At 40.3% G+C, this 14,721-nt stretch overlaps 1 protein-coding gene across 7 annotated transcripts in view; it reads left to right on the top strand.

Annotated features, from left to right (window-relative positions):
* Positions 1 to 14,721, top strand: part of LOC130515042 (A-kinase anchor protein 13) — an 86,761-nt gene that overhangs the window by 3,527 nt on the left and 68,513 nt on the right. For 6 of the 7 annotated variants that reach the window (XM_057015060.1, XM_057015049.1, XM_057015040.1 and 3 more), the window contains exon 2: positions 9,956 to 9,999. In XM_057015060.1, the coding sequence (XP_056871040.1) occupies positions 9,967 to 9,999 (33 nt within the window). In that variant the 5' untranslated portion in view covers positions 9,956 to 9,966. Of the gene's footprint in view, positions 1 to 563; positions 699 to 9,955; positions 10,000 to 14,721 lie in introns of those variants that run through there. The other variant, XM_057015032.1, reaches the window with a different exon arrangement.

The following is a 14,721-nucleotide window of genomic DNA, read 5'->3' as shown; positions in this document are numbered from 1 at the left end:
CTCACACAAACCAACCATGCGAGCACAAGAAGCGGCACGTTTTTGAATTTGATCACTATTTTATTGTCTTTAATTCATGCTTACACGTTCTCTTCACCGATTACTGTGATCTGTTTTCAGCTCCGCTGATTTGCATTCACTTGTAAAAGCTTTAACTTTGAAAGGAGGGTTTTTTCCCCGCTTCCAAATACAAATACCCTGAATATTTTCCCACCATTCTACTGCTACTCTTTTTTTTTTCTTGTTGACCTCTACTTCATTACCGTCTTGTGTCACATATCCAAGATTTTCCACATCTTTGAATTGTAGCTTTGCTCCTTTTACATCAGCACTGTCTGCAGGTCAGTTGTCTCTCTGGGTAGCATCACACTTTTAATGTGTCTGATTGTTTTGATCCATGCATGCACCCATTCCTGACATTTTGAATAAGCGTGTTATTAGCGAGCAGCCACAGGATAGGTGCACTGGCAGCAGAAGACACCTGACCTGGGGCTGGCAGGCTCCGCCTTCCCCCTCTGACATCAGGGCTCAGCTTTGATCTGCCTACTGTCTGTGTTAGCACAAAGCCATATTTAGCTCGGCGTAATTAGCGTGGTGGGAGCTCATGTGCTCATTACTGAGGCTACCTGCCTAGCAAACACTTGGTGGATGTACAATGAAGTGACCACGCACCTGAGTAGTGCAGCTACATGAACAGGGTAAGTTTTCTTATCCTTAGGTAATTTCTTTCAGCTAACATATTTGCTATGTACTTAATAGTGACAAAACTGGAAAAGCAATTTTCAGATTGTTTAATCTTGATTTTGGAGGCACTCCCTGCTTTGTCTGACAGTGGTCCCTGGGGCCAAGTCTGACTGTGATGAACTAAAGGCAGCGTCATCCTCAATGGTGACGCTTACTGGCTTTCATGAAAGCATACGTAACCAAAATATCTGCTGTTTACTTCATCTCAGTTGGGCTCTGTAACCATAAGTCCTTTTGCTGTAGAAAACAGACTAATCTTCATTTTTAAATAAAAATAACCCAGACACACCCCTCATTTTTTATTTCTGTTTATACATTTAATTAAACAGCTTTGACAGATTGGTCAATACCATTTTGAGGAGATCTACACTACATATATTGTGAAAAAATCAGTATCATGTCATTAAAAGCGCTAAAAGAAGTATTCTATCCTGACAAGCAATATTATATTTAGTTCCTGTTTAAAAGAAAGTCCACAAAACGGGGGTGAATCGAGACTTCCAGAGGGGAAGTGAGCTGCTCTTTACTGTCATGTTCATTACTGCAGTTCCCATAAACAGTGCAACAGTTTTTTTTTAAAACCGAGAGTGAGTCTGTGTGCGTCGAACTGTTGTTGGTCAGCAGGGTATCACTGCTCACCAAATCACATGCATATTTGTGGAGAAATGAGAGTTTCTGATTGACTAAACCTGCATGATTTACCATAGAAAGTACCTATTTTGTTTTCACTGGTGTACCGCCTGAATGGCTTGGTGATGTTTATTTAGCATTGTAACTAACATGATAGACAAGAAGACATGTGAGGTGACCACAGCGTAGCTATTGTTAATCTGATGAAGCCTTCTGTGAGCCTGAGGTCTGCATTGCTCAGGATTGTCCACTATAAACCTCTTACCTTCCAAATGATCCTTTCCCTCTTCTAAAACTCTGACGTCCATCTGCATTTATTTGGTCATCCATCGGTGTTTAGTGTTCTTTCCATGTTGTGTGACACTATTTCTCAAGCAGGGTAAATGAATTACTGAGGTTCTTTGACGGGGGAATATTATATTGGTCATTGTGAAAGATTAGATTAGATTGTCCCTAGGTGGGCAATATATTGAAATCAATATATTGCCCACCTAGTTTTCATGCAAGGGGTCAGTTTGGCAAATCCGACTACAGCTGGCACACTGGGAACAAAAAGACCTTTGCTGATTCTGTAGTACTTTGTTGAAGAATGTTTTTTAAGGTGGATTAGGATTTTTATTGACTTGGAAATGGTGCAAAAAAAAAGGCTGATTCAGACTGGTGCAAATTTTAGTTTATCAAAGGCACCCTGGTGCACTGAGTGACAGTCACCCAACGTTCTGCTGATTGGGGAACTGAGAATCTTCACCTCTCCGTGACCTGCGGGGAGATAGAGGGAGCAAACGTGCACCTCCTCAGCTCACATCTACGCACCGAATGAATGAATGAAGGAATACCTGCCCATAGCCACAGCATATCTCGTCACTGTCGAAAGACAGGGGGAGGGGTGAGATCAAACCTGGGGAAGAAGGCTGATGAAGGCCTTGCCCTGATTACAGGCCAGCCCCCAGTGTGCCTCATGCACAATAAGATAATGCTATCTGGGCCCACAGGTATTTGGTTTCAGTGGAGGGGGTAATAACTGTCACCAAACACTGAGGAGACCTTTCATCCCCACTGCCGTGTGTTGTCAGCCAGCATTTGTGTGCCGTTCCTGCACAGAGGCGGCTTTTGTGTGTCAGGGTGAGGTCATGTCACCATCACGGCCTCATATCTGTTCATACACACAATTGCTAAGTTTGATTAAATCAAACAGCCGTGACTATCTAAATGGCCGTCATCACGGCACGTCTACAGGTACAGTTGTGGAGGAGGTGACGTAGTCCTGACTAATTTAGCTGCTTCAGAAGAACAGATCTGTACAAAGCTCAGTACGTGTACTTTGTCCTTTCCTTTGGGAATTTGTGATATGAAGGAATGCAGCCAATGTGTGAATTGTTGTGACCCATAACTACGGCTAATCTAGAGAAAGCTCGAGAGCTTAAACACACATCTGTGTTAAACATCAAACCACGCCGGACCATTATCCTTACTCATCTATTAGCAGAAATTGAAAATGTTATAGGGGTTTAGGAATTGTTTAGGACATTTTTTATATATTTTATCAAAGGCGAAATAGATCCGTGATGTTATGACACAGACATTCTTTCGTCTGCCCAGAAAAGGCAATCTAGGTTTTTTCTTTTCATTTTCCAAGTGTAAAGTATTTCCAGAGCAGTTTTAAATGTAGCACTTGTAGCTGCTATCGTGGCCAGGTCTCTCTCTCAAAAGAAATCTCTGATCTGTGGGACTTCCTGCTTAAAGTAAAATCAAATCTAAGTAACTGCCAACTTCAATAGCGAAGCTCAAGCACATTCAAAGAAATAAAATGCTATTGAAAATCAAAATGACCGCAAAGAAAAGCATAAAAACAGAAAACACCATCTTCTTATTTACATGTTTCACTTCATTTAAACTAAAGCGCTGTTGAACAGTTAATCAGATTAATCATAGGGTTGCTGTGGAATAATTTCATTTTAATCACAATTAAACATTCATTTTTAATCCACATTATTTGCTGTCTCATTTTGCACAAGCAAACAGAAGAAAGAAGGGGGGATGGTTTGTCATAAGTGCTAGCAGAACCCCCAACTAACGTGTGGTTCACGCCAACGGGATTTTCAGATGGAATTGCTCAGGATTACTGCGTATACTATATGCCGGTCAAGTGTTCCATCTTTTTTGTACAAAGGCGGCCAATGCTGTACTGGTTGTTTCTGTTGCCTGTCACTACTGCATCAACTTTCCCCTTTGCATATTTGCGACGATAACGTCGTAAAAACCTGCCCAAATATGTTGCCAGAGACTTTCAGAGTCAGTCTCCACTGCAGATGGGTTACCGGTAATTGCGTTAAGATTTTCAATCCGATTAATCATCATGATGGATTAATCCGCATTAACGTGTTAATTTTGTCTGCCCTAATTTAAACCTTTGTAACTTTTGATCTGCCTAATACCCACATATTGTAGAATTTCAGGACCACATAAATGGAGATATTTTAGAATAATTCTAAGTCTGAAAACGATGGTATAAACACCCAAATAGCTTTTCTGAGTGATTACCTTTCATTGATTTATCCACGCTTGCTATGTGATCAGCCCTCTGTCAGCCCTTCCTGGTTATACTGGTCTTCACATGCTACATTGGTCATGTTTTTGGATGCATATTATTTCTAAATTTGTGGATGTGGTCCCAGGAGAACTGTGGTAAATGTGTGTATGCAGCAAGTACGTGCTTTTTGTCAGATGTTATCTTTCCTTTTGACCTATTAATCCCACCTTTAAAACTGAGCATCCTAGAAAAGACATTTCTCCATGTTATAGCTGCAGGCAACAAGCACTCATCCTCACCACTTTGTCTTTTAATGAATGCAGTTCTTCTGTGATTGTAGGTAGTAAACATACATCTCCTTGAGTTTTGAGTCCTGCCTCGGCCACCATGTGGCCCCGGTGTTGGATGGCACCCTAGGTCTATATTGGGCTTCTGTCCCTTTTTACGGACTCCTCCATGACCTTGACTGCAACCAAATTCATAAAACCTCTTTAAGCTGCCCTAGGTGACGGTTGTCCCCATAACAACGCCCCGCAGTAACATTCTTCAACTGATTTAATTGTCATTATTAAGAGTTTGACCCAGAAACACTGCTCATTAAACACGGAGGCATTCGAAAATTGGCTTGTCTTTTACTTTTTTACTCCATTAAAGGACAAAAAGTGATATGTAAAAATCAATACTTTGAATCTTTGCACTGAACCTGTTTACAGCTGAATTCCATGACTCAACCTGTTAAACAGTAAGTTGGATGTGTGAATTGCTTATGTTTTTGATTAATATCACAATAGAGTCATGCAGGGATAATTTATTAATTGCTCAATTGATGTTCAAGGACTTTGGAAAACCCTGGAAACCAAATGGAAAACCCTGACCTTGTGACAGAAAGATTGTCCTACCAGATTACCTGTGAAGGCAGAAAAGATAAGGTTGAAGTTACTATGAGTGTTCCTTTATCTCCGGTCTTATTGCACACTTTTAGGATTATTCCTATGTATAAAACCTTCTTGATGTTGGCTCAACATTCCGTTTATGAGCAGCCTGTAAGACTCACAAAAAGAGTAAAAAACAGTTTGTGCAATCATGTAATGTCCGGTAGCTGTTGGTGGAAATGGCCAAGCGGGCACTGTGCCAAAGGTGATGATGTAATGGTTCGTACAGGAAATCTTTCAACGTTTTTTAAATGGATCATTCTGCTACTTCTCCTTTATGTAATGCAACAATGTAATCAACTATCTAGCATTAGAACAAAGCACACACGATCGCAATTTAAAAGCGGACATTTACAGAGAGACAAGTGTTGCTAACGCACGGTGATCCTCAGCATGCAGTTGTGTTGAAGAATCTTTATTGTAGGGGACAGTCTGATTTATGGATTGTGACTCTAATCCTATTCATTGTCCATTCACGCTGCGGTCACATGGCTCTTAAGGCTTATTCTGATAGCCGGGGGACCTGTGAAGTCATAACAGCTTCATTCAAAACACTGATGTGCTATGTCTCTGCTATTATCCCCAAACTGAGGGACTTTTTATGCTCTGATGTATTAGGCCGTTTATGATGACCGTGGACTGATGCGTGGATAATACCCCATGACTTTGTGGGTTCATGGACAGGCACGATAGTCACTTTTCACCATCAGTTCAAATCCGGTTTCTATCACTTAATGGCGGCAGGCTAAAGGGTGTGTTCAGCTAGTGTTGTGGTGCTCATGCATTATGTAATCTCAACAAGAAGTGTTGGGTGACTGTAATATGAGCTTTAGGAGATGTTATTTATCAAAATCTTTCTCTGAGCAAAAAATAAATCTCTTTGTGCAGGACCGAATGAGAAGATTCATTTAGATGTAGGGTGCTCATATTGTTAGAGTGAATTATTACGCAGTTTGTGGCTTGTATGTGTCTGGCATTAATGGATATTAATAGTACCTCGTAATTCCCTTCGGCTTATTCCTCTCCCCAGTAAAACTAACAACGCTGTTTCTTTGGCTCTTCATGTCACTCTAAGCCATTATATGTCGTGCTGATACATATTTACAATAACACATCAAAGGTGCCGAACTATGCTTGAAAAAGGTATCTATCCAGGACGAGCCAGGGTGGACTGGGCCAGGCTCCACGTGGGCTGTGTCACATTTCCTTCAGTGGAGCCTACTCTCCTTCCACCCTCAGCCTGATGTTTTGTTGGACTGGGGTCAGGAATATGACGTGACCTGTGCATGTGCTGCCTGTGGAACTTTAGGAGATGCCTTTGTATTGTTCTGTGTGGTGTACATGTGTTTTGACCCTTGGTTTGGCATCAAGTAGTGTTAGATCTCTTTCCAGCAGAATAAAATACACCCTCGCTACTCTCACCTATGACATTGAATCAAATTACAACCACAGCAGGATAGCTTCAGACTGACTGATTTTGTGCTGATTAGACTATGTTTGGATGAAGTTTTGGTGATTTTTCTATCAGCACTGGCAAGAGTTTGACTTCTCTCTGTTAGTGATTGCAATGGAAATAAAGTGTGCTTCATGTTCAGGGATCATATGCAAGCCTACACTTTTGTTGCCATCCATTTTTGTGACGCAGGCCTGTGAACTGAGCTCTCATTTCTGTTTCTGTTCTGGGAATTGGCTCTTTTGTAGCTGTGGGGAAATTGTTGCTGAAATATTTGATGGTATGTTTTCTCACGTTCACCCCGGGTGACTCTTAAATTTATAGATTCAAGCACCTGAACCAGTTCATTACAACAATTTTATAATGTGAAGAGTGTCTTTGTTTGTTCATTTAGTCTATTGATGGTAGTTTTTCTTATAGTAAACTGTCTTAAAACACACAGAAAACTCAGTAAACCTACCGTACTACCAGCAGCCTTACAGTATTTACCAGTGTGAAATGCTGGGATTGGCATTCATTTGGTGGCCATCTGTTGGCTCATTTTCAGACATTTTCATTTTCTGCTGCAATGCTCTAACACACAACAATGTTCTGGTCATTAAATCTTAGAGTTCCCCCAACAATATCCACTAGTAATCAGTTTTTGTTGTGGCTTAGAAATATCCACCCTCATCTCAGTCAAGGTTTTTTTTAACTGTACTCATGGCCTAAAACGGTGAGGATTTGTGGTTTCGTTGAAAAGGTTTGAAAACGGTGATGTGTGGCACAAAAATCCTTTCTGTTTCTGGTGACAGCTTTGCTATGTGAAATCGGCCTGAGGCCTAGTTGCACGCAAAAAAAGCTGAAATTATTAACGATAAAACATTTGCATCCATTCTGGAATTGTTTGCACGAGCGTGTTGGCTGTGAGCGTTAGCAACTCTGTGTGAATATGTGAGCGGAGTGCAGTTAATAAAGGTGACTGACAGTTTCGCATTAGTTTGAGCATGTTGTCATCTCTGTCTTCCGTAGGCCAAACTGCAAATATACAGTATATCAACATACTCAAGATGGCTAAGTGAAGGTCAAAACATTTTGGGTAGCTTAGCTTTGCTCTGTTTGATTTAGGTTATTTGTGACCTGTAAGTTAACAAATTCATGTCATGTCTCTTGCATATAAATCCTATAAACTGCTCATTAAGGACTTTTATGACACTTGAAAATGCAAATTATTGCCTTAATCTGACTATAACCTCAACTGAAGTGCAGGTTAACATGCTAATCTGATAATATCGGAGTCCTCCTTATCCGGTCAAGACACTCAGATGCCACAATTGTAGTTAAACTAGACAAGAGACCTGTGCATGCTCCAAAAACCCCATCTGTCATGAGACCCCAGAACAAAAACATCTCTCACCATCAACATGACCACAGCGGATAGCTTGCATCTTATCTGGACAATAAGCAACACCTACATTCTATACAAGATAGGAAAAAGCTGTACGATCATCCCTCTTCCTGTTGTTTGAAATGCTGGTCTGTCACCTGACTCCACTTGTTTATTATGTGATGGAATAGGTCAAATATAAAGCATATTACCCTGCATATTGCCAGCTATGTTTAAGGAGGAGGACATGTTCCCTTCATTTTTACAATTTTCTCTATTACTTATAAACTCAGACAAGTCTGACGAGACACCAAAGTGCTACCTAGTAATTACAATGTAAACTATACAGTTGAGATTGAAATACACTTATATGTTCAAATACAGGTATACAGTATCTATTGTAAAAGTTTGGAAATAAGAGACAGTTGCTGCCCTGTCTCTTATTAGTATTCTTTGCATGCCAGGGTGCTGCCCTGTCTCTTATTACAGTCATTTTGCAGTTAAGTGGAACCTGCGGTTGGTCTGAGGTTTACAGCATTAGCATTTGAGAAATTGTCACAAATCTGAATAAATGGAGACCATCGGTGTCAGTTTGTGGGGTTCCTCTCATTGTGTACATTGCAGAAGCTGCTTCTTGGTGCTCTAAAGACAAGAGGATCACACTGCAGAGTATTATTAGAACTACTGACTGTCCCAGCTAATTCTAGCAGGAAGCAGTTTACTGTATTTAGTGAAAAAGAGAAGTGATATTTGCACTGGACTGCAGAGAGTGAATTGGCCTAGCTATGCTTCGGTGCTCCACCAAGTCTACTAAACACCACTTTGGTGTTTTCTGTTGAACTCATTAGATCCTGGCCTTTTGTTTCCTCCTCCCTTGCTGTGGGGTTCATGTGATTAATGCAGCGCTGACCACTGAGGCCAGCAGCGAGGACTTGCTTTAGGGCCAGGGAATGGCAGACAAAAGAAAATGGTCTGTCCAAATAACTGAGGCAATCGCAGGCTCTCAGACCTGACCAGTCCCCTGAATTCATCTCTGGCTGGAAGAAGGCCAGTGTCCTTTATCATCGTTGAACTAAAAGGTTTCCAGTCCATTTGTCCTGAAGTCCATAATTGCAGGATGCTTGTTTGAATGTAATTACACACCTCCTGCCTTTTGACCTTGTGCCCAGAAATCAGCTTTGAGGTCTTTGCATCCCAGACTTGGAGTAGGAACTCAAACGTGAACATGAGCCAGTAAATCCTGCTGCTGATCTTCCTGGATCAACTGAAATAAAAGAGAGGCCAAGAATTGGGCTTTGGTGTTGAAAACACCCTCTGCTTCCATTTCAGGAGGACGTCAGGTTGTTGGGTCAGGAAAGATGTCTGAAAATGTGGTTTTGCTGCATTCCCAAACACAAACACTGATCATGCATGACGGGTGTTTACAATCATTTAGATCAACATTTTATGAAACAATAAATCCTGACTGATTATAGTCTGTTTTAGCTCAATAACACACTAAAATCATCAGTTTTTTCATTAGATTGTCCATTATTCTTCATTTTTGTTGTCATTTAGTCAGTGACTGTAATCACAAATAAGTATTTTGTTCAAATTAACACTTTTGAATGGTACTAAATAATAATAAAGTGATTATATTAACTGTTCTGCAGCAGTTATGAGGTCATTAGTCCTCCATTCTGTAACCTTCGTACTTGTGTCTGAACAGAAGTTTACCATCAACCCTCCTACAATTATATATCAACATACTTATTTGTGTTATTTGTACCACACTCAGCTGAGCCTGTTTTCCTGGTTAAAGTAAGGGTTATGTAACTAACTGGTTTACCCAAGCTATAATCAGTGTTGGGACGAGGATCAGAGAAAGCTTCGAGGTGATGCATGAAGGGGAACGGTTATAGAATTACCTGAAACTGCTATATTATGAGCCCCTTAAAGAATTTAAACTATAACCTCTAGTGGCCTAGCAACACATTTCCATCTGATCAAATGATTAGGGATTTCTACACTTTCCAAATGTTATTAGACTATAAATTTACCTTGAAATTGACTTCCAGAAGAGCAGACGTACATATTGTGTTTTAAAGCTGCATATTTTTACAGTATATTTTTTTTGGCAGTGATTGTACAAATACAGTTATTGATAATGTGATTATATTACTAATGTTATTTGTTAACCGAAGCATATTTTCAAATGGCTAATGATATTAATAAACATTAATTTCCAAGAGCATTTGGTCTTTTTGTATTGATTTATGAGAGCTGGAGCAACATAAAACATCTTATTTGTCTCCTTACAGGATCCACTGACATGAAACTCAATCCACAGCAAGCTCCGCTCTATGTAAGTATATCATTAATACTTTTCCCTCGGCGTTCACAATTCACCTCTTCACACCCCTCCACTGTACCTGTCAGTTTTCCTCATTACTCTTTTTCAGGACGGTGTAAATGGTGTTGCACTTGTGATGCCAAAGTACAGTTTCATTCGGTAACTTTAGCAGCACTGCTAATATTTAAAGGAACTCAGCCTGACATCAATCTGAGAGCAGGATTCCCAAAACGTGTTTAAGCATGTTAAATGTGCCGTGTTTGTTGAAGGAGCACTGAATGTTGATCTAGTCGTGATGTGAGGGATTTTTCTGCTCCCGTGACATAACGGAAAGGCCATGGCATATGGGCAAGTACAACCACGTGCTTAAAAGATGTGACTATGATAAGACACATTCTTATTAATGTTTGTTAAATAGGTGGGTTAATTCATTTATTGGAGGTCTAGCAAAGGATCATCTAGACTCTTTACGGATTAACATGACCTGGATGAATGAGAACTGACATGGACATTTTTAAAATTCTTTAATGATATACTGGCAGCAGCAATTATCTGAACGTGGGTGGTCTGCTGAACCAGGTCGAGGTGAGTTTGAGCTCAGCTTCTGGAGGATTATTTCCTGCTCTGTCTCCTCCTCTCCTGTCATGCAGAAAATAGCAATACTCCCAAAAATATGTCAGCATGTTTCAGCCCTGTTAATGGGCCTTCACTTACTGTTCATTTCACCCTGCTGGCTGCTTTATGTGCTACATAGTAGGTGCTGGGGAATGCAGTATGGCACTGAAAGTCCTCACAAAGAGAAAAGTACAGTAACTAGTGTATGTGTGCGGATGCGTGTTTGTGTGTGTCCAGGTCAGAATAGCTCACACATTAACCACTCATTTAACCTTATGAATGATTTACTGTGGAGAACCCTGAGTGGACCCTCACACCTCATTAAACAGTTGTCTCAGGGTGCGCTCACACTAACAACTACATCAACTCATTTTCTCTGTCTTAAGTAATCGTTTATTTTAGCTAAATATAACACACAATATATGGGCATTATTATGGGCACACTACCAAATAATTCTTGAGTATTCCTGTTTGACTGAGTTATGGGAAGCTAACTATGCTAATGTTAGCCAGCAGCTCTCAAGCCTCCCGCATTATGTCCTGTTCTTTATTGCTTGGTCATACAACGCTGCGATTGGCCTTTAAATGATGAAACAAATTGGTCGTGTTGCTCACTTCTGTTTCTGTTCTTACAACAAATTTTGGGCTGAAGTGGTTCCAAATGATGGAACTTTTCTTACCTTTTCCATCCATCCTTTTCTGCCATCCTTCCCAGGTACAGAAATGAGCTGTTTTCTCTTTCAAAACGAGCAATAGGGGTCCAAAAGTTGCCATAGCAGAGTGGAAAAATGCAAAGCCCCATGCATGACGCTGGCCTTGTGATCTGTTATTTTGTTTTAACAAGTTAAAATCATGGTGCTAACATGCATCATTAACTGCAACGATCGTTCACTCAACCATTTTGGCAAAAAACGATGGGGCATCTGTTATGCTGTTGATTGAAATTGAAAGGAGATGTTACGACATGTTAACGACATGTTACCTGTATTTGTACCTCTATCCTCACTGGACACTACTTGGCAATGTAAATGAAAACTGCTTGCTCCTTGTCATCTATTGAGGCAATGACATAGACATTGGAGGAATCCACGCTTGGGCACCGCACGGTTTGCTAGTGTGAGTTAGAGGCAGCTGGGGAGGGGGGCATCCGTGATGTCCCACCACAAGAAGTGGCTCTATTAGAAGGACAATGATCAGTGTGAGCTAATAACCGGCTCAGAACTGCTTACCACAGGTATTTTTATTCATTTCGTTTAAAGTGACACCAGAGTTTGTTAGTCTGTCTTTGTTGGTTCAGCAATTTTTTTTTTTTTTTCTCGAATTAATTAGTTTGTGGGAAAGTTGGCATTATTTCTAATGTATGGAATCCCTTCACACTATGATGTGTGTGGTGCCTGTGCACTTATAAATGTATTCTTTGCCTTCTTGGTCTTGGTTGTTCTGACTCACTCCCCATTACATGACATGTTTGTTGTTTTAACTGTGGACATAATAAGAGCTGGTACAGACGCATTAGTGCTGGTGAAACATGTGACCTTTCTGTCACGTGATGAGCTGCAGAGCTGCTGCCCCATGCAGGAAGGATGGTCCTCATCTTTGTCCTTTATGTGAGGATTTGTTAGGCCACCATTGACAACAACGAAACGATTATTAATAGAAATAAAAGGATGGCTTTCTCTACACTCAGAATTGGACTTGTCCTAACCATCTTATATGCAACACAGAAAGTCGGATACCTTACAGGAAGACCAAGGTAATTTTCTCTGTCAACTGGACTGGATTTCTTCTCTTGAAGACGTTTCGCCTTCTATCCAGAAGGCTTCTTCAGTTCTGAAATCGCTGTGGAGAGAGCTTGAAAATATATAGCCCCTGTGGACCATTTGCATGCTAATGATCTGGGTGGTCACCTGAGAGTCGTTAGCAGGGTCGTTGGTCGGGTCGTTCACCTAGTTTCTGTTGAGGTGTCTCCCCTTTGTCTGCTGGATCACATGGTGGTGAGTCACTGGGTTTCCTGGAATGATGTGAATGTTTGTTTTGCTGTTGGAAGGAGTGGAGGACTGCTAACGACTCTCAGGTGACCACCCAGATCATTAGCATGCAAATGGTCCACAGGGGCTATACTGTATATTTTCAAGCTCTCTTTCAGAACTGAAGAAGCCTTCTGGATAGAAGGCGAAACGTCTTCAAGAGAAGAAACCCAGTCCAGTTGACAGAAAAAATTACCTTGGATACAATGACCTGGATGATTGAGAATCTACACAGACATCTTACAGGAAGACGTCCTCCTCTTCAGCACTAGGTGGTTATATGCATCTTTTCGGCAGGTCCATTAGCCTCCCTTTCTGGTTGACATATTACATCACATACTGGAAAAACAACTGGAGTCAGGCGGCAGACTGACAACAGGGAAATTGACAATAGTGCAGCTGACATAATGTAAACTTTAATTATTGCATAGATAAGATGCCCGCTCTCCCTCATAAGCTGTATGCTAATGTAGACTGGATTTTTGTGTTATGGAGTCATACACCAGCGTGGAGGTTCTGGAGAATTCGCACACGCATTAAGGCGAAGACTGTACATGCATTAATGCGTATACATGCCTGGGCAAATTGATTCCCATCGGATTATCTTTGCCTCTTAGTTGGATATGGAGAGCACCAAAATGTGTTGGACAAACATGTTTACACGTACACTCTGCCAAACAGACACATATCGCCACTTGTGTAAGGAGAGGACATTTGTCAGATTTTCTCTGCCGCTTGAAAACATCTTAATAAAGGTCATTTAAGGTGTGAATGTAAATGTACTGAGTGTCACACTATAGCTTCACTTATACATATGCATATTTAAATAGAGGAGGCAAGGCTTCTTACCTCCTACTGTTCTTTAGAAATGATGCATTCTGTCTTGAAGTGCCTCAATTAGCAGACCAATACAGCAGCGGGTCTCTGTCTTGTGTATTCATTACCAGCTGAGAGTGGCAGTCAAACATACCGATTCAGAATATTTGTTTAACTTTTGTCAATGTCATGGGGAGTGAATTTCACTCAGAGTTATTCATATTTCCATTTTACTATTCATGTTGTGATATTTATGACTTGCATTTTGAGCAGGGCTGTGTGCAGCTGTGTTTCCTATTTTACTTCCCTCTTTCTCTACCTTCAGCTGACACATTTGCCTCTAAAATTGCTGAGAGAGGTTCTATTTATTTTAAGATTAAGATGTACTTTATTCATCCCCGTGAGGAAATTGAATTGTAGTAGCAACCTATACAAAGTATAGAAACAGAATAAATAAATACAGATAAGATTAGAACGTTATAAGCATATATACAGCATATATTATAAGCATATATATAATATATATACATAATATATACATATTATAAGCATATATACATAAATATAGAATAAAATAGAAATAAAATTACAACATAAACATTACACAATTATTGTTATTGGCTGGGTTAGGATGAGTTATACAGTTTGATGGCAGACGGCAGGAAGAACTTCCTGTACCGTTCCTTAGAGCAATCTTCTGTTCTGTCATACACTTTATTTATTTTCATCTTTACTTATATGGCCCCTTCATACTTTGAATTAAAGTTTAAATATATAGGTCACACATTGTTTCCAGTGAACCATAACTTTGGTTTTAAAAAAAAAAAGTTTAAGCTGTACCAATTTCAATCTCAATAACCCTCATCTTGGTATTCTGTGAAAGGCTGTTGAAAGGCATATCAGATTTTTACATGTTTGGTTATCAAACCAGTTGCCACCAGTCCTTCCACCCCCACCCAGCTAGGTGGCCCGTTTACACGACAAGAAAAGGGAAGGTTTGAAGTCTGTGTTTCAGGTTCATTGTAAGGCCAGGGGACCACAGGCCACAGTCATAATCGAAATATGGCAGGATTAAAGCACCTGCCAAAGTCAGCATGGTTTTTCATCCAGGAATATCAGTACTCTTTGATTTACTTTCATAGGAGCATGGCCAACTCCTGACAAGCGATAAGCGGACACAGAACCCAATTAACCAGCTGAATCTTACCTGAAACGGAACCTTAAAACCTTAATTTCATCTTTGAACCAAACAAAATGACTATTTTTTCCTAAATGA

Source organism: Takifugu flavidus, chromosome 2 (assembly GCF_003711565.1).
Source record: "Takifugu flavidus isolate HTHZ2018 chromosome 2, ASM371156v2, whole genome shotgun sequence".
NCBI classification, from domain to species: Eukaryota; Metazoa; Chordata; class Actinopteri; order Tetraodontiformes; family Tetraodontidae; genus Takifugu; species Takifugu flavidus.
Note: the sequence above shows the minus strand (reverse complement) of the source record. Positions and strands in the feature narration are given on the sequence as shown.